The sequence below is a fragment of the Mesocricetus auratus genome, unplaced genomic scaffold (genome assembly GCF_017639785.1).
Source record: "Mesocricetus auratus isolate SY011 unplaced genomic scaffold, BCM_Maur_2.0 Super-Scaffold_100014, whole genome shotgun sequence".
In the NCBI taxonomy this organism is placed as follows: domain Eukaryota; kingdom Metazoa; phylum Chordata; class Mammalia; order Rodentia; family Cricetidae; genus Mesocricetus; species Mesocricetus auratus.
Window position 1 is genome coordinate 55,195,140 of NW_024429197.1, and position 23,046 is coordinate 55,218,185.

General features: G+C 42.9%; 1 protein-coding gene across 4 annotated transcripts in view; it reads left to right on the forward strand.

Moving 5' to 3' along the window:
* Positions 1-23,046, forward strand: part of Frem1 (FRAS1 related extracellular matrix 1) — a 154,717-nt gene that overhangs the window by 47,302 nt on the left and 84,369 nt on the right. For all 4 annotated transcript variants that reach the window (XM_040757230.1, XM_040757231.1, XM_005082165.4 and 1 more), the window contains 9 exons: positions 2,977-3,300; positions 4,579-4,687; positions 7,691-7,822; positions 11,115-11,459; positions 12,060-12,202; positions 16,578-16,774; positions 17,947-18,037; positions 19,242-19,409; positions 22,586-22,794. In XM_040757230.1, coding sequence (XP_040613164.1) covers positions 2,977-3,300; positions 4,579-4,687; positions 7,691-7,822; positions 11,115-11,459; positions 12,060-12,202; positions 16,578-16,774; positions 17,947-18,037; positions 19,242-19,409; positions 22,586-22,794 — 1,718 coding nt within the window. The remainder of the gene's footprint in view (positions 1-2,976; positions 3,301-4,578; positions 4,688-7,690; positions 7,823-11,114; positions 11,460-12,059; positions 12,203-16,577; positions 16,775-17,946; positions 18,038-19,241; positions 19,410-22,585; positions 22,795-23,046) is intronic.

Genomic DNA, 23,046 nt, shown 5'->3' on the forward strand with positions numbered 1-23,046 from the left:
GGATTCATGAAGATATTTTTCTGTCATCTTATTTTATGTATTCTCGGCAGTAAAAAGGAAATGTCTTCTAGCATGTGCAAAGTCTTGAATTTGATTCTCAGTATAACACACACACACACACACACATACCCTGCACACATATGTCATATATATATATATATATATATATTTCATTTTACCTAATTTGGCATATTTGAACGTTCTTTACTTCATATCTTGTTTAGATTTAAAGAGTACTCTGAAGGCTGGAATCGCCTAGTGTTAAGGTGCTTTTCTGGCATGCACAGGTATGGGTTTGATCCCCAGAATAAAAAGAAAGCAAACAAATACTCTTTAAATTGTATTAAGATTGTTAAAAATCCATATTTGCAGAGGGCTCTTTTGACTCCTTTCTATGCTTGGTGAACGTTGTTCTAATAGTCTTTCCTTCTTGGAGTTCCCTGGCCCTATACTGGCAATTTCATTTCTAATGTAAGGTTTATTATTTCTTACATTGTTTCTTACACCATCCTTTAAGTAAGTATTGTTGCCATTTGCATCCTCTATTTTTTTTCTTTCTGTTTTTTTTTTCTGACATTTCAAAGAATGCATTTATTGCTGGGCTGTGGTGGTGAACGCCTTTAATCCCAGTACTTGGAAGGCACAGGCAGGCCGATCTCCATGAGTTAGAGGCCAGCCTGGTCTACAAAGCGAGTTCCAGAACTGCCAAGGCTGTTACACAGAGAAAACCTGTCTTGGAAAAAAAGAGTGTATTTATTTAAATTTTAACTCTACACTTAATTGGCCTCAATGTTGAGTCCTAGTCCTTTAAAACCAAGATGTATCTTTACTGTTGTTTTCCAGGGACATGTCAAGGGCAGATATAGTCCCTGTGGTATCTCAGAATATCGTTCTCAGTTGTCACCGTGTTGTGGGGACAAGAGGGCTGACTCCTCTGGTTCTCTTTTACGAGTCTCTTCTTCCAGATGTTGCTGGCCAGTTTCTGAGCCTTCCGCTGGTGCTTGGACTGAGGGATTGAGAGAGGGGCTGCTGCGGAAGGAGGTCTTACCTGCTCGGGAACCCACAGAAAATGATGTCATGCTCTCTGAGTTTGCCAGATGTTTCGGGCTGCTTTGTTGTCTGGAGCAATTTCCTGATTTCTCTGGAAAACTCCGTCTCAGAGCCTCTCCCTCTGTCCCAGAAGGGAGGGCCCACTCCTCCCTAGGCCGAGCCACCTCCTGCAATGTTTCCTGCAGTCAATAGAATATGATTTATCTTTCCAGGTTAATGCAGCTAGACGTTTGTCTTCTGAGGGATGGTCCCCAGAGGTCAGGGTCCAGGGTGACCCCAGAGCCAGTCCTCTGCCCCATGTGGCATGGGAACACTCACATGTCACTTGCTGACATACACTAGGACATGTTGGACCTAAACAGGATCTCTAACTCTTCATCTGAGGGTCTTCCCACTAGTAAATGGAAACTCTGGACTCCCAAGTATCAAATGAGGATTAGCCACCATTATTCTGCTTCTGGCAATTATTTACTTCCTCCTCGGGGTGGGCCTTGAAGCAGCCACCTGCATGCCTGTACCCTGTAAGGCTCTTCAAGGAACAGTCTGTCCTGATGCCTGAGGCGAGGGACATGGTGTTACCCCAGCCTCTGCCATCATGGGCAGTCAGCATAGCACCCTTCTCCCCAGATAAGTTTTCTCTATCTTTCTTGATATTTTTGTATTCCTATAGCGAATGAGAGCATTCCAGAGTCTGCAGCCAACACACTCACATACTTTTTTGGATATAGCATCTTTCTTACTTTTTAAACCCGGTGTCTCTGAGTGCGTATGTGTGTGTGTGTGTGTGTGTGTGTGTGTGTGTGTGTGTGTGTGTGTGTAAAGCATCTTTCTTACGTTTTAAATCTGGTGTCTCTGAGTGTGTGTGTGTGTGTGTGTGTGTGTGTGTGTGTGTGCGTGTGTGTGTGTAAACTTCAGTTGAGACTGATACAGGATACCATCTCTCCAGCAAGTGAAGAAAAACTTGCAAGAACATTCTCTACCTACTCCAGGCTTGGTAACCAGAGTTCTGCTGTGTGGGGCAATTGTGATTTTGATCATTGAGCATGCTTCTCTCAACAGTGGGTCACATCAGTGCCATGACAGCAAGGTCTACTGCTCTCAGGCTTCTTCCTTCCCATACCCCTCACTGAAACCTCAGAGCCATGCCCTTTTCTGAGCATAGAGATCTCTCATCTGGGGGAGATGTATTTCTATTCTCAGCGGTCACTTGTAGTTCCCTTGTTCTGTTAGGCAACTAGACAATCCTCCTTCAATTGCACAAGGGCATAGGGATGAAGACAGGGACCCTTCTCCTCCTGTCTTCTCCTGCCCTCTTTGAAACCACATGGCCCGAGGAGGTTACTGGTGTCTGTGCCAGGCACGGGCTGGTGCTTTACTTTCATGGTTTTATTCGATACGTAGGCATCTAAAGTTTCTATTTATAGGTGAGAGGTGCATGGGATTTAGGAATTGTGGAACTTGTCTAACATCATGCAAATAACAAGTACTGAAGATACGAGCACAAGGATCAGCAGTTAAGAAAACTCTGTTCTTGCAAAGGACCTGGAGTTATCCCTACCATTCACATTGTGGCTCATAACCAGCTTCAGGGGATCCAGTGCCCTCTTCTGTCCTCCATGGACTCCTGCATGAATGTGATGTGCATTCTCAGGCACACACACACACACACACACACACACACACACGCACGCGCACACGCACGCACGCAGTTCTTTCAGATTTCTAGTTTCCTCCTTGTAATAATTAAGTGAGCACCTGAGGTAGTCCCTGCTGGTGGGCGGGTGATTCTAACACGTAGCTGGTGGTCACAGCTGAGCCATCCTCTGGGCTGCAGTGTCATTACATACTGCGACATTAACCATGCACATTACAACTTCACTCATGCCACTCTCCACTCTCCTTTTTATTTTTTCTCTCCTTCAAAAGTCAGAGAGCGCGTGGCTGCCTGTCTATATTAGAGTTGGCATTCCTAACCAGGCCCCAAGGGCTGCATTCATGGCCATGTTTGTCCTGGAGGTGGATCAGTTCATACTGACGCCCCTGACAACCTCAGTTCTGGACTGCGAGGAAGATGAGACCCCCAAACCCTTGCTGGTGTTCAACATCACTAAAGCCCCGCTCCAGGGCTATGTGACCCACCTGCTAGATCATACCAGACCCATCTCTTCGTTCACCTGGGAGGATCTAAGTGACATGCAAATTGCCTACCAGCCACCAAACAGCAGCTATCCTGAGCGGAGACATTACACGGTAAGAAGGAAGGAGGGGAAACATCTAGCCTGGTGGATTTCAAGTAAGTATTTAAAGCCTGCTTCCATGGGCCTACTAGTAGACTCAGTTTCTCAGAGGAGACTTGATTTCGGCAAGTCACAGTGCAGTGCAGTTCAGGGCTGTCTGAGGAGACACAGGTCTGACAGATTGAAGAAAGGTATTTTATCTCGGTGATCAGCATCTTCAGTTCCAGCCCATGGCTGCCATGTTGAAATCCAGGGGGAATGCATGTGACCATAGCTCTCAGTTGTCCAGAGTACTTAGAAAATCTGCACCGGTGTTATAGTCCTGAGGGCCATGGGAAGGGTGGAGGCAGGAGATTGCTGCTAGCCAAGCTCCAGGTTCAGTAAGACACCCTGTCCCAAGGGAATAAGGCAGACAGTAGGACACAAAACATCCTCCTCCTCTGGTCTCAGTGCATACCCAGGCTTGTACCCCTGAAGTGTACATGTTCTACATATACTGTATTCTTACATATGCACACATAAAAATAATAATAACACTAAGTATATGTTTCAAAATAGCTAGTAGAGAGGATTTCTGTGTTCCCTGCATTGGGAAATGATACGTACAAGAGTTGATAATATAGATATGCCAATTAATTACCCTGATCTGATTAGGGTATAATGTGCAGATATGTATGTCAGTGCGTATATTATTCCCTACAAATATGTACAGTCATGATCAATTAAAGGATTAAAACCAAAAACCAAAAATAATACCTAAGGATAAGTTGAGTGATCTAACAGATGTAAGTTACTTCCTATAATGAAATAACACCCTTCTCACATGAATGTTTTAGTGAAATTGTTCATAATAGCCCCACATTGGAAACAGCAAGACTATATTTAAGTGAGATTTCTAGGAAGGGAAACTGTAGAGAGACATAAAACAGATCCTGGAACTTGGTATCTCAATGGTAAGGAAGGGGCCAGAACCGGGCATGGAGACCTTTGGAGTGATGGAAAAGCAGTCCACTCAGAGATGATTGTGCAACTTGGTAAATTTATGTGCAATCAAAAGGGGTGATTTATATGATATGATTTTTCCTTAATTGGCTATAAAATTAATTTTAAAAATAAAATTAAATTTAAAACAAGAGAGAACAGCAACACCAAGTCTGGACCCACTTTTTGCTTCGTGTGTGTGTGTGTGTGTGTGTGTGTGTGTGTGTGTGTGTGTGTAGAGCCCAGAACTGATGGGACTTTAAGCCTGAGTCTGTCGGTATGCGGCTCATATGAACTCCTTTGTCTCTAGGTGGAGTTGGAGGTGTATGACTTCTTCTTTGAGAGGAGCGCCCCCATCACCATCCACATCTCCATCAGAACAGCAGACACGAATGCGCCCCGGGTTTCCTGGAATACAGGTATGGGTGTAGTCCTGAGGGAAATCCAAGGAAGTGGATGGGTCAAGAAAAATACTTTAATTCCATTTCATCCATGAGGAAATGGAATCTCAGACAGACCAAGGTCAGCAGACAGCTATCTCTGATCTGCTTTTTCCTAGTAGCTAGTGAGAAAATGAAATACAGCGTCTTTGTGTCCTCTGGCTACCTTCCTTCTTTGGGAGAGACATCATAAAAGTGGCCCCCTTTCAACTGAACAGAGTAAGAAAGTGGAGGCTTGTGATACTGGCTGAGGGTAGGACTCAGAAAGAAGAGATCTCTGATCCAGAGTTAGCAGAGGCGTGGGAGCCAGGTGCAGCCTGGAACCTATTGTCCTGGTTTTTGTTGGGTTGCATGGAAACCAAAATAAGTAAATAAGAGCTTAAAAAAAGCTTAAAAGCTTAAGCAGCTTAAAAAAAAAGAAAAAGGCTTCATACTGCCACTCAATTCCAAGTAGACCAGGAATGTGATTTATATATTTAGGTCAGATGGAAATGAGTGCAGGTGGCCTTTCCTTTCTCACTATTGCCATAAGTGACATTCAAGACATACCTTGGAGCAGCGCTACAGGTCATGTTAAGACTTCAGTCTGACTTCGGTTCTAAGCTTAGGCTTATCATTCTGAATGTTCGAAGGATAATGAGAGCAATGAAGGACTCGGTCTACTAAGAGTGAGCAGCAACGCTACTTTTGTGTAGATTACTGTGTTTTAGTGAGATGGAATCATCTGTATGTGAGATAAATTCATGATGCTCAGATGCACCAAGGAAGCTGCAGGTCTGGGTCTGGCTGCTGTAGACAGTACAAGCCTTTTTGTTTTGTTTTGTTTTTTGAGGCAGGGTTTCTCTGTGGCTTTGGAGGCTGTCCTGGAACTAGCTCTTGTAGACCAGGCTGGTCTCCAACTCACAGAGATCCACCTGTCTCTGCCTCCCAAGTGCTGGGATTAAAGTCGTGTGCCACCACCACCCAGCCTAGTACAAGCCTTTTTAAAATGGAACTTTTACTTGTTATGATCTTGGTATCTGCTATTATTGAACAGTTAGAGAATGTAATAAATAGAAGGATATAGGGCCAGGGAGGAGGCCACAGAAATCACTGGGGCCTTGGGTAGTAGATCAGTGTTCACCATGGTTTATGAATGAGCTTTGGGAGCCCATTCCAAATAGAGGATGCTCTCTCAGCCTGGACACATGGGGAGGGCCTAGATCCTGCCCAGGATGAAATGACAGACTTTAGAGATCCCCCCCAAGGAGGGCCTCACCCTGCCTGGGGAATGATGTGGGGATTGGGTGGGGGGCTGGGGGACTGGCGGAGGGACAAGGGAGGAGAGGTGGGAGAGGGAGCTGGGACTGACATGTGAAACATTCACGTTTCTAATTTAAATAAAACATATTGAGAAAAAAAAGAAGGATATAATATAGTATTATTGCTGTTTGCAATTTGATGTGTCGGTTGACTTTTAGTCATCTTGGATATTCCTCTGGTGTATCCGATGATGATATGCATGTGCGTGCTGTGCATGCACATGTCACTTCAGAACCCCTATACCCATCCTCAGCACCACCCGAGAACCCAGGAGCCTTTTCAGCAGCCATGGAGCTCATTGGCATATGCTTATCTTTCTCTTATCTGAATCCTCCCTCCCGCCCTGGCTCTTTCCCTCCCTTTTTACCCCTCTCTCTTCCTTTCCTTCCCTCTCTCTTCTCACTTCCTCCCTTCTGTATTTTTCTTACAGTCATAGCTGTCTTAGCCCATTGGCCCAGGAAACAGACTCTGAGGCAGATCCTGTATTGACTCTACCCTGAAAAGGAAGAGTGGGAGGTGGGGGGGGGCATTAGTCTTCTCTCTGTGTGACAAATACCCAATACAACCAACTTATAAAGAGAGCAGGTTACTGCAGATCTAGAAACCCAGCCCGTGGTTAGTTGGCCCCATGCTTTGGGGCTGTGGTGAGGTAGCGCATCATGGCGGAAACTTGTGGGGAAGCAAAGCTGCTCAGCTCCTGGTCAGGAAGCAACAAGACAAGACAGAGGGTGAGGAAGGGGCTGAATTCCACAGTCGCTTCTGAGGGCATGCTCACTGTGACTTAGTGTCTACCGCATGTCAGACCTCCCAAGCACTATCCCCTCTTACTACTGCTGCCCTGTAGGCCAAGCCCGTAAGATGTGGGCCTTTGGGTAATGTTTCACATTCCAAGCTACAGCAGTGACACGGCTGAGCTGGCCACAACTTTTCAGTAAGATGTATGGATTTCTCTGCTGTTCTGGTGTCCCCAAGAAGCAGACACAACCAGTGTATCTGAGGAGAGTCTGAGATGGATGAACAAAGAGTGAGCTGTCCGTCAATCCCCGGTTCTGCTGAGAGATGAAAATACCTGATGGCCACACGGAGCTTCAGTCAGAGTCTGCGTTTTTCCTATTATCAGAGATGGAAACTACAGAATTCCTCTGGCATACTGAGTCCAAGCAGAGTCTTTATTTCAATCCTTTAGTTGTGTAAATCCATCTCTAGCTAGAGTTTACACTGGTTTGTTTTATTTCACAAAGTGCCAAGCACTCCACATCTAATATCCAGGTACACCTAACATCTACATCTAACGTGTCAGATACAGTGTCTCTGTATAAGGATATAGGATATGCATTCCCCACCCCATGGGATATGTACTTTCTTGTAAGTCATATGTAAAACCCTTCCTAACTCCTGTCCTCTTAAACCATATAGGTATGATTTCTGACAAGTTCCCTGTGGGCTCATGGAAACTAGGAACCTCTGTGAGCCTAACTTATGCATTTTCCTTCAGCATTTAGACTCTGGTATCATCATGGCTCTTAAGAAATCAGTTGTCAGGTTGAAATTAGAGCAAAGTTTACTAAGAACACAAGCTATATTCAAGTTGAAGATACAGCTTTGAGATAGATTTATGAATGAAAACTCATTAACCTTAAGCAGCTACATTATTGAACACGTTTCTGTATCTCCTTATAGGTCTGAATCTCCTGGAGGGGCAGTCTCGGGCCATCACTTGGGAACAGTTTCAGATTGTTGACAACGATGACATTGGTGCTGTGCAATTGGTCACCATTGGTGGCCTGCAGCACGGACGACTTACAGTAAGAGGTCAATGATTTACCTGTTCATCCCCAAATTGAATCCAGGGACTATTTTCTTCAAAAGTAAATCACATCATGGGACTAGGGTGACAACTCAGTTGGTAACTCGCGTCCCGTGCAAGTGTGAAGCCCCGGGTTCAATCCTCAGAGCTGCATAAAGTCCTGTGTGGTGGTGCATGCCTATAATCCAGCCCTCAGGCTTCCTAGTCAACCAGCCTAGCCAAATCCATGAGCTCCAGATCTCAGTGACAGATCCTTCTCAAAGACAAAGTGGAAAGGGCTAGAGAGATGGCGCAGGGGGTGAGAGCACTGGCTGCTTGAGGAGGACACAGGTTTGATTCCCAAATTCAACAGTGGCTCAAAGCTGCCCTTACCTCCTGTTCCAACGGATCTGATGCTCGTTTCTGACCTCCACAGGCTCCAGACACGCATGTGGTGAACATACACACATGCAGGCAAAACATTCACACAATAAAAATAAATAAAGACAGCCGGGCAGTGGTGGTCCATGCCTTTAATCCCAGCACTTGGGAGGCAGAAGCAGGCGGATCTCTATGAGTTCAAGGCCAGCTTGGTCTACAGAGCAAGTTCCAGGACAGCCTCCAAAGCTACAGAGAAACCCTCTCTTGAAAACTCAAAATAAACAAATAAATTAATAAGATTTTAAACCAATAGCCATAAAAACAAGATGGAAGAGGTTAGACAGGTGACTCAGTTACAAGCACTGGCTGTTCTTCTAGAAGGCCCAAGTTTAACTATCAACATCCACCTGGCAGCTCGAAGTCATCTTCACCTTCAGCTCCAGGGGCTTCTGACTCCCTCTTTGGGCTTCCACAGGTACCAGGCATGCACGTGGTACATAGACACATATGGAAGCAAAACACGTGTATACATAACCCTTAAAAAAATCTTAAAAAAATAAGGTATTGGGTCCCTGTGGAATGAGAGTTGAGATTAACCTCTGGCATGGGCTGCACCTCTCCACACATACTCATATACATGTAGATGCTTACCCACACACAGGTACACACGCATGCACATACATGTGCAGGCACACACACATCATATATAACAGGGTATGTCTATCAGTTCTTGGATACCTTCCAGACTGAAATCATTATAGTCAGATGATATGGAGATACTGAAACTCAACTTTTAAGATGCTGACACCCCTTATGAACGATGTCTTTTACTTGGTCATTACTCAAACTTCAGGTTTGTTCTATGTGTTTCCCCATTTGGAGGACAAAATATTATTTTCTGTTATTTCTCTGTTTCAGAGAAATATCTTGTGAAACAGGGAAACTGTCTAAAAATGCTTCAACAATAATGATGTTATTATGTTGTTATTAGTTGCCACATTTTAAAAGTTTAAAAGACATGAATTTGTAATGATAAAGATGATAGATAAGAAGTAATAGCCCTTATAAAAGTGGTGTTCATGTAATGGTCAAAGTCTGTTCCTTATAATGCGCTAAGAGGATTTAATCCAATTATTTTGCTTAGTAAAGAAAAGGGAGAACTTTTATTTACCATTGCTTGTAATGTGAAATTCAGAACTGAAAAGAAACATTACAGTAAATTCTGCCTAATTCCAGGACTGTGGGAGACAGTTGAAACCCTGAGTGCAGCAGTCAGGACCACGGGTCAGTCAAAAGCCAGCCTATTGCAGCAGCATCATAACCAGTGTTGTTTTCTTTGTGTCTGTGAACCAGGACAAGATAGAAAGAACAAAAAAGAAGTCACAGCACATAAGTTTGCAGCCCTTAACAATTTTGAAAACTCATCTTGCTTAAGGCTATACACCTAGGAAGTTTTCCAGAGACCCAGTGCAATGACTTGAATTTCTGTTGTAGTAGTCTGTGCAGGAAATGAAACTGTGTTTACTAATCCTGCAGAAGTGGAAATAGGGATGGTAACCCATGATACAGGTGTTCTGGAATCAGAGAGGAGAGAAAGTGGTACTGAAATTTGTGGCAGATACTGGGTCAGCCATTTTCTATGCTTCCGTTCATTTTCCTCACCTCACCTCTATGAAGTAAGATGCTATTATTGTTCCTATTTTACAAACAGACAACCTGCGATTTTGAAAACTCATCTCGCTTAAGGCTATACACCTAGGAAGTGACTAATGTGGATTTATACCACTGCTTGAATCAGGCTCTAGCTCTGGTTCTCATACATGCACCCACCCTCAGGGTGGGCTTAGTCAAACGTAGGCTGTTGTGTCCCATCTCCAGAATTTCTGATTAAGACTCAGAGCAGAGCCCAAGAAATTGCATTTCTAATAATTTCCCATTTGGTGCTGATGCTGCTGGTTGGAAAGATTGCTTCCCTAGACGCTGCTGTCATGCCATGACAATGACCTGAGAGTTAATCAGTATTTATCAGAGGCTTACTGTTGAGTTCTCTCATGTTGCCATGGATATCTGCATCCATATTTATTTGTATCTACTTATGTTTGGCAGGATCAGTCAGAGAAATGAAACCAACAGATAGAATGCATACAAATATATAAGGGGAGATTTATTATGGGGAGTGTGTGTGTGTGTGTGTGTGTGTGTGTGTGTGTTTGTCTATGGAGACCGAGGAACCTCATGATGTGATGTGTTTGTGGAAAGAACGTGTCAAGAAAAGCCAATCCAGTAATTCAGTCCTAGGCCAAGGCTTGAGAACTGGGGTATTGATGGAATAGTTCTCAGTCTAGTCCAAGGTCAAAGCCCTGGGGAACAAGGTGAGTGACTGTCAGAAAGGTGTCCAGAGACCCGCAAAGTCTGGGGGTGGAGATCAGAAGATTCAGAGAGAGAGAGAGAGAGAGAGAGAGAGAGAGAGAGAGAGAGAGAGAGAGAGAGAGAGAGAGAGAGCTTCCTCTCCATTTTTGTCTTAGTACCATAACTGTCTGGTATTTCTTAGTTGACTCCCAAAATTAATATTATTATTTTTCTTGTTTCACAGAGTCTCAAATACTTGTCTCAAGTCCACACAGGTAGTAAGTGGGAGAGGCAGTGTTCAACACTAGATGTGGCATCCTGCCGCTCACTAAACTGCACAGTTTACAGGCTGTCCTTGACTTGTATTTTTTTGTTTTGTTTTTACATTTTTGAGGTGTCATAGGGACATACTCTATATGTGTTTGATTTAGAACATTTCCAGTTTGTGGTGGTGTATGGGGCAGAACCACATGGTGAGTTTAGGAGCATCTGTGTTACCATTGCTTCCCAGAGCCCACTGTCCTCTGGTGAGTCCTTCCTCTGCTCCCTTCCTTGACTACTCAGCTCCACATCTGCTCTCTTCATCAGAGGGAAAAGGATTTCTCTTCACTGTGGCTGATCTACAGGCTGGAGTTGTTCGCTACCATCATGATGACAGTGACTCTACCAAAGACTTTGTGGCTTTCAGGATATTTGATGGCCAGCACAGCAGCCATCACAAGTTTCCTATCAACATCTTGCCTAAAGATGATAGTCCCCCATTCCTCATAACCAATGTTGTTATTGAACTAGAAGAGGGGCAGACCGTCTTGATCCAAGGGTCCATGCTGAGAGCTTCAGACATGGACTCCAGTGATGACTACGTCTTCTTTAATATCACAAAGTTCCCACAGGCTGGGGAGATCATGAAGAAGCCAGGGCCAGGACTGATAGGTAAGTTCTAGGCAGGTAAGATAGTTCAAATGGAATTGGATCTTTCTTAAAGAACTTTGCATTGTGGTCAGATATTGTGTAAGATTAGACACCATATTTATGAAGCAAAATATTCTTTTTCCATCTTATGCAGTGGAAACTGAAGACTTATTTGTCAACCTACTACCAAAGTTGTACATCTAGAAAGTTTTCTGGCACTAAACCTCAAGATAACGATCACATTATTAAAAGTTAAGTCAGCCAAAAAAGGCAATAGAATAAATAATGTGATGGGAGATGTTTGGATTATTCTCGATGGCTACACAAATAGTTTCATTAATATATTGCTTACATTTCTGTGTCAGGAGTTTGACAATGTGGATCAAATAAGTAGTATTTTTTAGTGTATTTTAAATGAAAGATATTCCTTGGAAATACCTTTTCCACTGTTAATCTCCACATTGAGATAGGGCAATTTTAATCCACTGCTCTACATTTTGTTAAAAGTCTTTAATGCAAATCCTTGGTTATAAAGAGCACACTATCAGAGAAGATGTTGGGAGATGAGTTCAGTTTCATTGGGCCCCATTGAAACTGTGTGATATTTTGTGGCCCCATTAGGGTATCCTGTCCCTGGCTTCCTTCAGAGAGACCTGTTCAATGGAATCATTTACTATCGTCACTTCGGTGGAGAAATCTTTGAAGATTCCTTTGAATTTGTCCTGTGGGACAGTCACGAGCCTCCAAATCTCTCTGTGCCACAGGTGAGAGACTATTTCAGGACATCTTCCCAAAGTTTTTTTGTGCTCTAAGAGGTGTTATAAAAAAGACATGACAACAGGTTTCAAGATTCAAAGTCTGTGAAGCAGTGGATTGGGCAAAATTAAGCAAGCCTCCCCCTCCCAGGACTATGCCTACACTTTCCTAAAGTGCTTGGCAAGTTTCTACGTGGCCACTGTTTCTAAGGTTGCTTAGCCACAGTACATACACAGACAACCTCACAAATTTGCTCACTTCTTAACGCCCAAGAAGACATGCTTTAAAGATAGTGTTCAAATTACCAAGTCCAGGGTGAGACTTCCGAGTTTTCCTCCAGTTCTCGATACCAGCTAATCAACCTCCATTCCTCTTTACTTATGTTTCAAGCAAGTGGCAGAAACTCCATAACAAAGTTAGTGTAGGAATAGTGACATATTACCTGAAAAACATTGAGCTTTCAGACACCTGGCAAATACTCAAAAAATAAATGGATTGCATTTGTTGTTTTTTAGGATCTCAGATCTGCCTAGCACTAGAGGATATAATTTAAGTCTACAGTAAGCAGAAATAAGAAATAAGCAAACATCATCACATAGAAATCATAAAAGATGATATCAGCATAGCATACGGACAACTGTAAAAGTGTGGGAAGTAGGGGTTGTATTTCAAAAGGAGCAATTGAAATTAAGGGATTATGGACTTTATACACCATTGTTGCTGGTCATTTTATACCTGCCACCTTCAAAGGTATCATGTATTGGATGCAAGCAAACCTCAAGCCTGTTCAAGAAAGAATACTTGCAGCTTGTGTCCTATTGCCATAATGGATTGCTAGAATGCCACAGCCACTGATAATAGCCAGGGTGCAAAGGACCAAGTTGTACATCTGTTTGCTGACATGGACACACCGAAGGGGGAGATTTGAAAGAAGGGTGCCACAGGGCTTGGACCATGAAGAGCTCAGTTATGTCTTTAGGATAGCATGGGCATGGAAGTCTAAAAAGAACTCTGAATTCATCTGCGTTTTTACCAGCAACTCAACTCCTTTTAAAGTAACCACCCCTCATTTCATCGATGTAGTATACCTGTCTTTTCTTGGCTGAGCCTTGCAGGAAATTATTCTTGATTGACTAGCTCAGAATGGTAACCGTCTGCATGATATATTTCTAAGTGTTCTGTGCCTCTGTTCAAGCCATGTTTAGAAGGCTCTGTGTCTTCTCGGATGTTGAGATTTCAGAGCATCTTTCTTTCTTTCTTTTTTAGAAATCATATTCTTCATACACAAGAAGAGAAATATGTATTATAATATAGATCAAATTAATGTAACAATTCTTTCTAAATATGGATGAGTAAATCAGTCTAAATTCTATATACCTGGTTATAAACTTACTCCATATAACAGATGGGTTCTTTTATTATGACTTGTTTTTATTTAATTGTGTGTGGTGCATACATAAATTTGTGCATGTATGTTTGGGTGCTTGTGGAGACCAGAAGAGGGCATCAGGTCTCCCAGACCTGGAGATATAGACTGTTGCATGCTACCATGCAGATGCTGGGAATGGAGTCTAGGTCTCCCACAAGAAAAGTAAGTGCTCTTAACCGGTGAACTATCTATCCAGCCTCAGGATGCTTTTGTTTGTTTGTTTGTTTGTTTTCCCTGCTTCTGTGTTATATATTTATGGACTAAGGAAGAGAGACAGAGGGGGAAGGCTAGAAAATTGCCCTGTCTTTATGTAGCATGTTGTTTGGTTGTTTTGTTCTGTTTTGCTTTTTGGCTCTTAAGCACAGCTGCCCTCTCTGCATATACATAGGTTTCCATCCAACGATTCAAGTGTAGTATTTTTTTAAGTTGCCTCTGTTCCTCACATACTATTTTAATTGTTTTTCCCCTAACCCATATGGACTATTTACATCACACTTTCATTGTATTAAATGTTGCTAGTAATTTGAATATAATGTGAAGTACACAAAGGGATACACGTAGACTCTGTGCAAAAACACCAGCATTTTATATAAGGGACTGGAGTACCCACAGGTCCATAGTGGCAGTAGGACTCCTGGAGCCTACATCCCTACATCCTGCAGACACTTTTTCTAGCTCATATTGTGGGTTTACCCCACCTAAACCCAGCATCTCTACTTGTCTCTGTCATCAGAATTTAAAAGTTGTCTTGTTCAACAAATGTTTCATGTATTTTCCTTAAAACTTACACAAAAGTACTGTATTTATAGAGTGGCCAGTTCTAACAATGGAAGTGATTCTTGGTACTGAGAAATAATGCTGGGTATTCTTAAATGAAGAAAAATAAAGAGCGTGTTGGAATCAGAGCTCAGGGCACATGAAGGATCAATAAATTCAGGCCACAAGAAAGTCAGATGCCACCTGGCAAAGTGTAACCACAGAGCCTGAATCCGAGGGTCAGGGACTGGCCCCGTCATATTGCCTGCTGACCTTCCCCCCATTCTTCTGATTCCTTCTAAGTCTGTCTGTGTATGCTTATGGCCACAGGGATGTTGGAGGGCTTGAGGGAAGCTGGAGTCCAGAGGCTGGTGACTGGTGTGAAAATGGGTTCCCCCTCTGCCTGGGAATGGGCTCTTAATAATATCTCTGTTATAAACAGATTCCAGAACAATGAGAATGCTTTTATTTCTCTGTGGAGTTTGCTAAAATGGAATTTCTCTTGCCCACAGACACACACACTAATTGTTTGAGCATGCATAAATATGTAAAGACACATCAACTTAGGCGACCATAAAGCCTGTTGAAAAATGCGCCCACCAAGAATTACTACAGGGGATAAAAAGCATGCTCTTCCATTCTTCTTTCATAAAGAACACATTGGAGAATAAATTAGCATGGAAAATGGTCTCTTTGAAGGCACAATAACTATTGTTTCCTTATTAAATCCAGTTTTTCAATTAAGGAGAGCCTCGCTGATCCGCACTATTGCTGTGAGAGCCCATAGAGAATTTCTGAACTTTGTAGATTAGAAAAATACTGTAAGTGGGGAAAATCATGACACAGATTTGGGGGACTAGAATTATGATTGTCTTTATATTCTTTTATTTTGATAACTGGATTCAGGCCTTAATCACTCTAAGAAAATAACTGAATAATTTATAGACAGCAGAAACATTTCTTACTGTTGGAAGATTGGGAAATCCTGGATCAAGGTGGCAGAAGACTCTTTTTTTGGTGAGGCTAATTCTTTGTTTCCAAGGTGGCACCTTGTTGGACTGTACTTGCTCCTAAGAGGACAAACTCTAGGCCCTCACTAGGCAGAACAGGATGGAAGGACAAGCGTTCCCCTTCACGTGCTTTTATAGGAGGCAGAACCCTCCCCCTAATCATCTCTACTGTTGCACTGCTGGTGAAATTCCAAGATGAGTCTTGGAGAGGAACAAAGCCCTCAATGGAACTACAAGGAAGAAGCCAAGTTCAGAAACAGTTCCAACTGAGAAACTGGAAGATGAATCTAGAAGAACCTGTAAGAATGAAAGCAATCAGATTCCTAGAGGCAGCAAAGTAAAAGCATCAGAATGAAGAAACAATAGATACGAATCTGAGGGAGGGGAAAGTGATCCACCATGTGTCCCTAGAATATCGTGTTTATGTTGAAAGGCAAGAAAATTAATGTCGAAAAGTATAATACATGTGATCTGTGAGAGATCTTGAATGTCATGCTAAGGAGTTTGAATAATGATACTTCCTAAGTAGTTTTGAGGTTTGGGAGGAAGTGAACTAACTAATTTGACTTATGTTTTTTTAAAGTTAGTGCAAGTTAATGAAAAGCATAGACTAGCAAGTGGAGCTAGGGATATTGCAACCACATAAGAAGAAGTTATGAGAGTGATACAGGAATTTGAGAAACCAAGAGTGACAGCAAGATGTCTAGGATTAATGATGGAGGAAGCAAAGACACATGTTATTATTAGAAAAGAGATAAAATAATAAAATCGGGATTATACTTGGTGTTCTATCTGCCCATTTCCTAACACTCCTAGCTAGATTAGCTAAAATTGTGATGAGTGTGTATGTCTCTGTGTGTGTGTGTGTGTGTGCACACACACACGAAATAGTCTCTTTCTTTATTCCTGGCCATCCTGGAACTTGTTATGTAGACCATACTCGTCTTGAACTCACAGACATCCTCCACTGCTGCCTCTGGGGTGTTGGGATTAAAGGTGTGTGCCACCATATCTGGCATGATGGTTATATTTTTAAAACATAAAATCAGATGAGTGAATCCTTAGTAGTTTCTAAATCACTTGACAGAAGTATATTGTCAATTGTAGTTTAGTCTAGGTAGTCCTGGGACATTCTGTTTGGTGTGTTCTTGTATTTCAATTTAATAGAGCAGTGTGTTTTCATTCCAGATGGTGATGATCCATATTGATCCAGTAGATGACCAGCTTCCAAAAGAAGCTCCTGGTACGTCCCGGCATTTGGTTGTCAAGGAAACAGAGGTGGCCTACATCACTAAAAAGCATCTACATTTCCTGGATACAGAATCACATGATGGGGAGCTCATCTACACAATAACACGCCCTCCATGTTTCTCCTTCAGCCACAGGTGTCTTTCTTTGAAAAGCTACTGTATGTTCTACTGGTTCCTAGGGTGTCACTGTGTGACAGTGTGAGTTACTTACTTCATTGGTCAGAGTTGAACTTTACATCCAATTCAGCATTCACTTTTACCATTTGTTCTTACCTTCATTGAGTGACAACTAGTAAGTGACATGCAGCTTGCAGTTTTCAAGCTTAAACGAATGGTTGAGATCCCAGTTTTCTCAAGTAAAACCTTATTTTTTTTCTTTTTGACGATGTTTACTGAAGTCTGCAAAGTGTTAGTTTTTGATATGGCAGACCACTCAATGTTCATATTTTATAATTGCAATTCAAAACAGTTTCATAAATACCCCCTAGGCTAGTGTCATATACATGACAGTGAGAAAACTCTCGGGATGAGACAAATGATTCCTTTTCACCATGACACAGCGAAAAACTTGGTTCAGTCGTGCTGAGGGTAGCATAGATGCTGCTGCACAATAAGACTACGAAGATGGGGCATCTGCTTTCGCCCCACAATGAACTGTTTTAGAAAGCTGATTGTGGCGCAGTGGTCCCTGCAAGTGTCATGGCGGCAGGGAAATGAATCAGGAAGAGGTGAGAATGAAAACTCAGTTCAGCCTGACTTAGTCTAGCTCAAACTGCTGGAGAACCTGATGCCAAGTAGGTTATTGCCAGCCTATTTAAGCACAGTACAATTTGGTGAAAAGTTTCCTGGTGTAATACAATCCCTGGTGCACAAAGAGGCATACTTACATCAAAACTCAACTCAGGGTACATGTCATTTCTTCTAAGAAGATGGGTTCTGGAGATAGGCTGCCTGTATCAGCTTAAGGGCCCAGGAAAGGACGTGGCATGGTCCTGGTCATGCAGATAGCGTAGACATAATTTGGACTATTAGCCATCTCTGGTCCTGGTTGTGGGAGCTTGATATGGCCTGGCCCTTCAGATAACACAGATCACATGGCTGTTAATCATCTCCAATCCCCAGCCTTCTGGATGGACAAACACATTATACTTCCTTTTCTTTGAGAGGACAATGCTAAATGCTTAACATTCCTGGTTTCCCTGGTGACCTGTGGGCACAAGGACCTTTGTGCTCCCAACAATTGTGGGTGATTTGATTTACTTTTTCTTAGCTGGAAAATAAGCTGATGGGGTCTTTATTTCTCTTAGACACTTGGATGCCGGAAAATTATTCTTGGTGGACAGCATACCAAAGCTAATCAAAAATTCTGCAGCCCCGGGGCTGAAGTCATTTACCCAGGTATGAGAATGTGTAATAATATTGACCAACATGATATGAAGGTGTGACATGCCTAGTGTTGTGTCTGAGATGCTGGCCAGTCACTTCTGCCACGGTGCCTTATCTCTTTATCCTTGTGCTTGAACACTTCTGGAAAACATGTGAAATCTGCTTGAAAGGCCTTCAAGAAACTGAATGTAGTTTCAAACCTTGTTGTAAATCCACATCGTCTTTGGCATCATCGTTTTGTCATTGGCAGGGCACTGATTTCAGGCCCCATGCCTGTGTTTTTATTCTACCAACTATAGACCACTCATTCTTCTACTGTTTTAGTTTCTCATGGTTACCATAACAAAAACACTTTTTTGTAGTTCAAAACAAAAGCCCGTTTTCCTGGGCTTTCCGGAGCTAGAGGTGTTGAGATCGTGGCGTTGGCGGGCGGTACTCTTCTGAACCCTGCAGACAACTCTTCCTCCCTGCATGGTAGCATCTAGAGTTTTGTTAGTGCCTTTGCTATTTCCTGGCTTGCAGATGCAAGTGCTGTCTTCTGTCAGTCACACCTGTCCCCATCTGTCTCTTCCAGTGCTATTGGATTGAAGAGCTATGCTACTCAAGTGTTTCTACTGCGCACATCTGAAATGGCCCTAGCTCTAGAAATTCACATTGTAAGGTTTTAAGGTTTAGAATTTAGTATGTCATTTTATGGGGTTGCAGCTCATCCCATAATACTTACCACTCTTCCAGATCCTTCCATATCCCACTGCTCACTCTTGTGAACTCTCCTCTGAAGACCTCAGGGGTCTGGTATATGAGTGTGCAGGCATCAGACATCTGTGGATTGGGCTAATTATGTCTGATTTCTTAACAGTTAGAAGTTGTAAGTGTGCTAAGTGCTACTGCTTTAATAACTTTACTAATAAGGAAACAGGCCTTGAATGCTTACACAATTTGTGTTAGTACAGTGACTGCAGGGAGGGGCTGGGGAAACTCCAAGTCTGCCTTTGCAGAATTGGTTGGACTCCATCATTTGACATGCTGCTGGACTAGTTTTCCTCTTATGTTTAGGCAATGTGGTTCACAAAGTAGAGCCTTGGGAATCTTTCCATCCATGGTGATACTTACTTGCTCAGTATCAATTAATACTGCAGTGGTCTTAGACCTAAGTTGCTAAAGGATTCCGATCTCTGCAAATCAACACGTATGTCCATCTCAATTTGCTTTCCAGCATGCCGTGAACCACATGAAAGTGGCCTACATGCCACCCATGCAAGACATAGGTCCCACTCCTCGACATGTGCAGTTCACCATGTCTGTCAGGAACCAGCATGGAGGCACCGTACACGGCATCTGCTTCAACATAACGATTCTGCCTGTGGACAATCAGGTCCCAGAGGTAGGCGGTGTTCGACGTGGAGGGCCAGAAGGAGGGAGAGAAAGAAAAGAGTAATGTTTTAATTTCCAGGCTGCAGTATAGAAAAAAAAGCAGGGATAGGGGTGGGTGGGAGTCCCTGCTTCCCGTGGGACTTCCTATCTGTAAGGTGAGAATTTTTCAGTGTTGAATTTGGCATTGTTTTCAAAGCCTTATCAACATCTCTTTCATTCTGCTGTGCTCCCCTTGTTGATCCGGGGAAGGAGATTAAATGATGGGTCTCTTAGCAACCAGAAGAACCTATTTGCTCTCACCACAGGCCAGCTATGTTGCTGTGTGATCCAAAGAAGCTTTTTAATTTTCCAAAATGAATTAGGTTGGACCCTTTTGTTTTTAGCCCGTGCCACTGCTCAGTGCTTATGGCAGTCTTAAGGGGCCTGAGTTTTTCTTTAAAGCCAAACTACAAAGGCATTGCTACCTGCTATGTCTTCTCTCTGAGGTTATTTTGCTTTGAGAGTGTTTTTCTGGGTCCTCCCCCACTCCAGACTACTCTCTCCATTAGTGTGACCATTACTGGGATCATTTTTTTTCTCCTTAAAAGTGGAAAGACAAAGGGATATTATCCCCCATTTGCTGAAGACCAGAAGGCTCTAGACCCTCCCAGCTTCATCCCCAAGAAAAGGGTGACTTCCCCAGGCTACCTGAATCTGTCCAGTCTGCTGTTTTCTTTCCTGGTAACTTGTCATCACTGCACCTGCCCAAGGTCAGAGAACAGACTTCTTACTGGAAGGCCCAAGGGAAGGCACTTACTCAACACGTAGTCCTGGCACCATGGGTTTAAGTAGTATTTTAAGTTGTTAGGTTGCAAACCTTTAAGGGCCAGAAGCTTTCCTAACCAGGCTGACTTGGGTTTCTCCTGAAAGTGTAGAGCCCTAACAGCACCGAGCCCACAGTCACCATGGCCACAGGGCAGGATGCACTGTCCATTTTGACAGTCCCCACCATCTCGCTACACTCACTGGTGTCAGCAGCCCAACCTCTCAAGCTGGCAAGCTTGCAATCTGTGGCTGAAAAAGTGTTGACAGCAGAAGGCATCTGCACTAATTCCATCTGGATCCCTTCCCTGCTGAAGACCCAGCCTAACGCTCGTGGTGAGAGTAAGTCAGAACGGCTACAGAATGAACTTGATTATATTTCAGTTAGACCACCTTGTCTGTGTATGAAATTTTGATCCCGAACCAAAGCTTCCCCTAGAAAACTTGTTGAAAAATCTTCTTTTATGCAAAAAAAAAGTCCAAGCTTGGAGAAAGATGATCTTTTCAGGAAATTACGAGGCAGATGGAAAAGTTATCTTCATTTGAAAGAAGATGGAATAGTTAGGGGGACTTAGGGATATGGTGACTACTGATTTCTCTCTTTAGTTTATGGGCTAGGGACTAATTAAGTGGCATTTCAAAGATCTGAGAATATTAGAAATTGAATTGGTACTTTCATGATATGAGTTTGAGTTGAGTGACCATCATTAGGGCATGCTGACATGATGTAAACCTGGTCCCTCCTAAGTGCTACTCATGAATCTTCAGGATTTTAAGGTTTGAACTTGCTCTAAAAGAAATATTTTGAAAGTCATCCTATGTAGTAAAGTGTATTTTATGCAATATTATCTCTGTTTGGGAGACTAACTTGATTCACCAAGAAAATGGGACTTGTGTGCATGGCCCTTGGTACATACCCCCTCTGGCAAAGGGCTCTGTTTCTTCTGCTTATAGTGAAGATGTAGCTGCAGCAAATCAGAGGAAAGTGTTTAGAGAGAAGTGGATTACTCCTGTGGTTTTCTTTGCTGGTGGTAGTTTACTAAGGAAAGAAGGCAGCCACATCCTAGTCGGAGTCTTACTTCCATCCCAGTGCTGGCCTGGAGGTATGCATGAGTGTCTCTGACGGCTGTGGAATGGACTTCCCTCACACTGTGCCCCACTGATCAGCAGGGGCATGCACACTGGGGTGGAGGCTGTGGCCTCATCTTGCTGAGAAAGAAGACTCTTTCTTCCAGAAGTGTCCTTGCATGGGTGGTGTGCTCATCACTGACCTTCTGGGAGGAACCCTCAGAGCTCACCGTTTGAGTCCAAACACTACCTGCTATCTTTTCCTTCTAATATTAATTTTGGAAGCTTATGTGCTAAGTAAACTCTACAGAGTTTTCTAATATAGTCTCAGAGCCTGGAGCACACGTGTGCACCTTACAAATGTAGTGAATCCATTGCACACTGCAGTGTTCTACAGTGTTTACTCATAGAACACGTCTTGCCCACTTGTAGTGTGGTAATAAAATACCCAAGCTACTCTGTTTAACTTGCTTTGTGCCTATGATTTAACTGTTAGTCAGGTGAACACTGGTTTTTTATTATTGAAGTTGCCCTTGTGGCTTTTAATATTTAAGTCTAATATTTGAATAAATCTATCTCCTATGGAATCATAACCCTGTTGTCTTCAGTTTCCCTGCCCTCACTCTGTCTGCAAAACACACAATGGAATTTCCATCAATCTCCCAAGTCTTTAAGAATTTTTGGGGTAGTGGTTCTCAACTTAATGCTGAGACCCATTAATACAGTTCCTCATGTTGTGGTGACCCCATCCATAAAGTTATTTTCATTGATACTTCATAACTGTAATTTTGCTACTGTTATGAATTGTAATATAATGCAATTACATTATGTAATGTAATCTTAAAGCAGGAATCTGATGTGTGACCCCCATGAAAGGGTTATTTGGCCCCAAAAGGGTCGTGACCCACACGTTGAGAATCACTGTTTTAGGCTTTAAAAAGAGGTGAACCTTTCCTTCATGGGGATTCGGCAAGGCTGTGTGGGCGAAGGTGGGAGTTATTCTCTCAGTTCAGCACCACAGTGGGCTCCCCTTTGCTGGTTCTGCTACAGATGCTTTGGGACACATGATGCACAGGGGTTTTCAAATCAGGGATCTGTCTTTGTGTCTTTGTATGTATCAATAATGGAATCAGAAATATGCAAGTGAAGTAATTTTTAGCCAAATTACTTAGCTCTAACTTACCTCCTTATACACATCCTTAAAAAGCTAACTGACATTGCAGGTTGGTTCTGGAAGCTTCCTAGGGATCTGATGAACTCTGTAATCAGCGGCACCTCACGGAACAAGGCCTTGAGTGTCTCCTTCCTTTGTTCTAGGTGTTCACCAACACCCTGAGAGTGGCCGAGGGCAGTCAGTGCACCATCAGCACCCAACACATCTTGGTTTCTGACGTGGACACTCCACTGGACAGCATCTGCCTCTCTCTTCAGGAGATGCCTCTCCACGGCAGGGTGGAGCTGGATGGATTTCCGCTCAACCCAAGAGACACATTTCCGTGGAAAGACCTCCATACCTTAAAAGTTAGGTTAGAAAAGTTTGTGGTTCTTTTCTTCCTTTCTGCGCTGCGGCTGTCTGTCTAGATCAATTGTAAGGCACAGTGAAGGGAAAGAAGTCTCATTCTTCCCAGACAGTACGCCACGCCATAGGACTAAGGGTCAACCGAAAATTAAAGAAGTAGAAAAGAATAATTTTCTGCCAGACATTTACTTTCTCTCGGGCTTACTGCAACAGAGGAGTTTATGAATATTTGTACATCAAAAATTAATTGCCATGAATA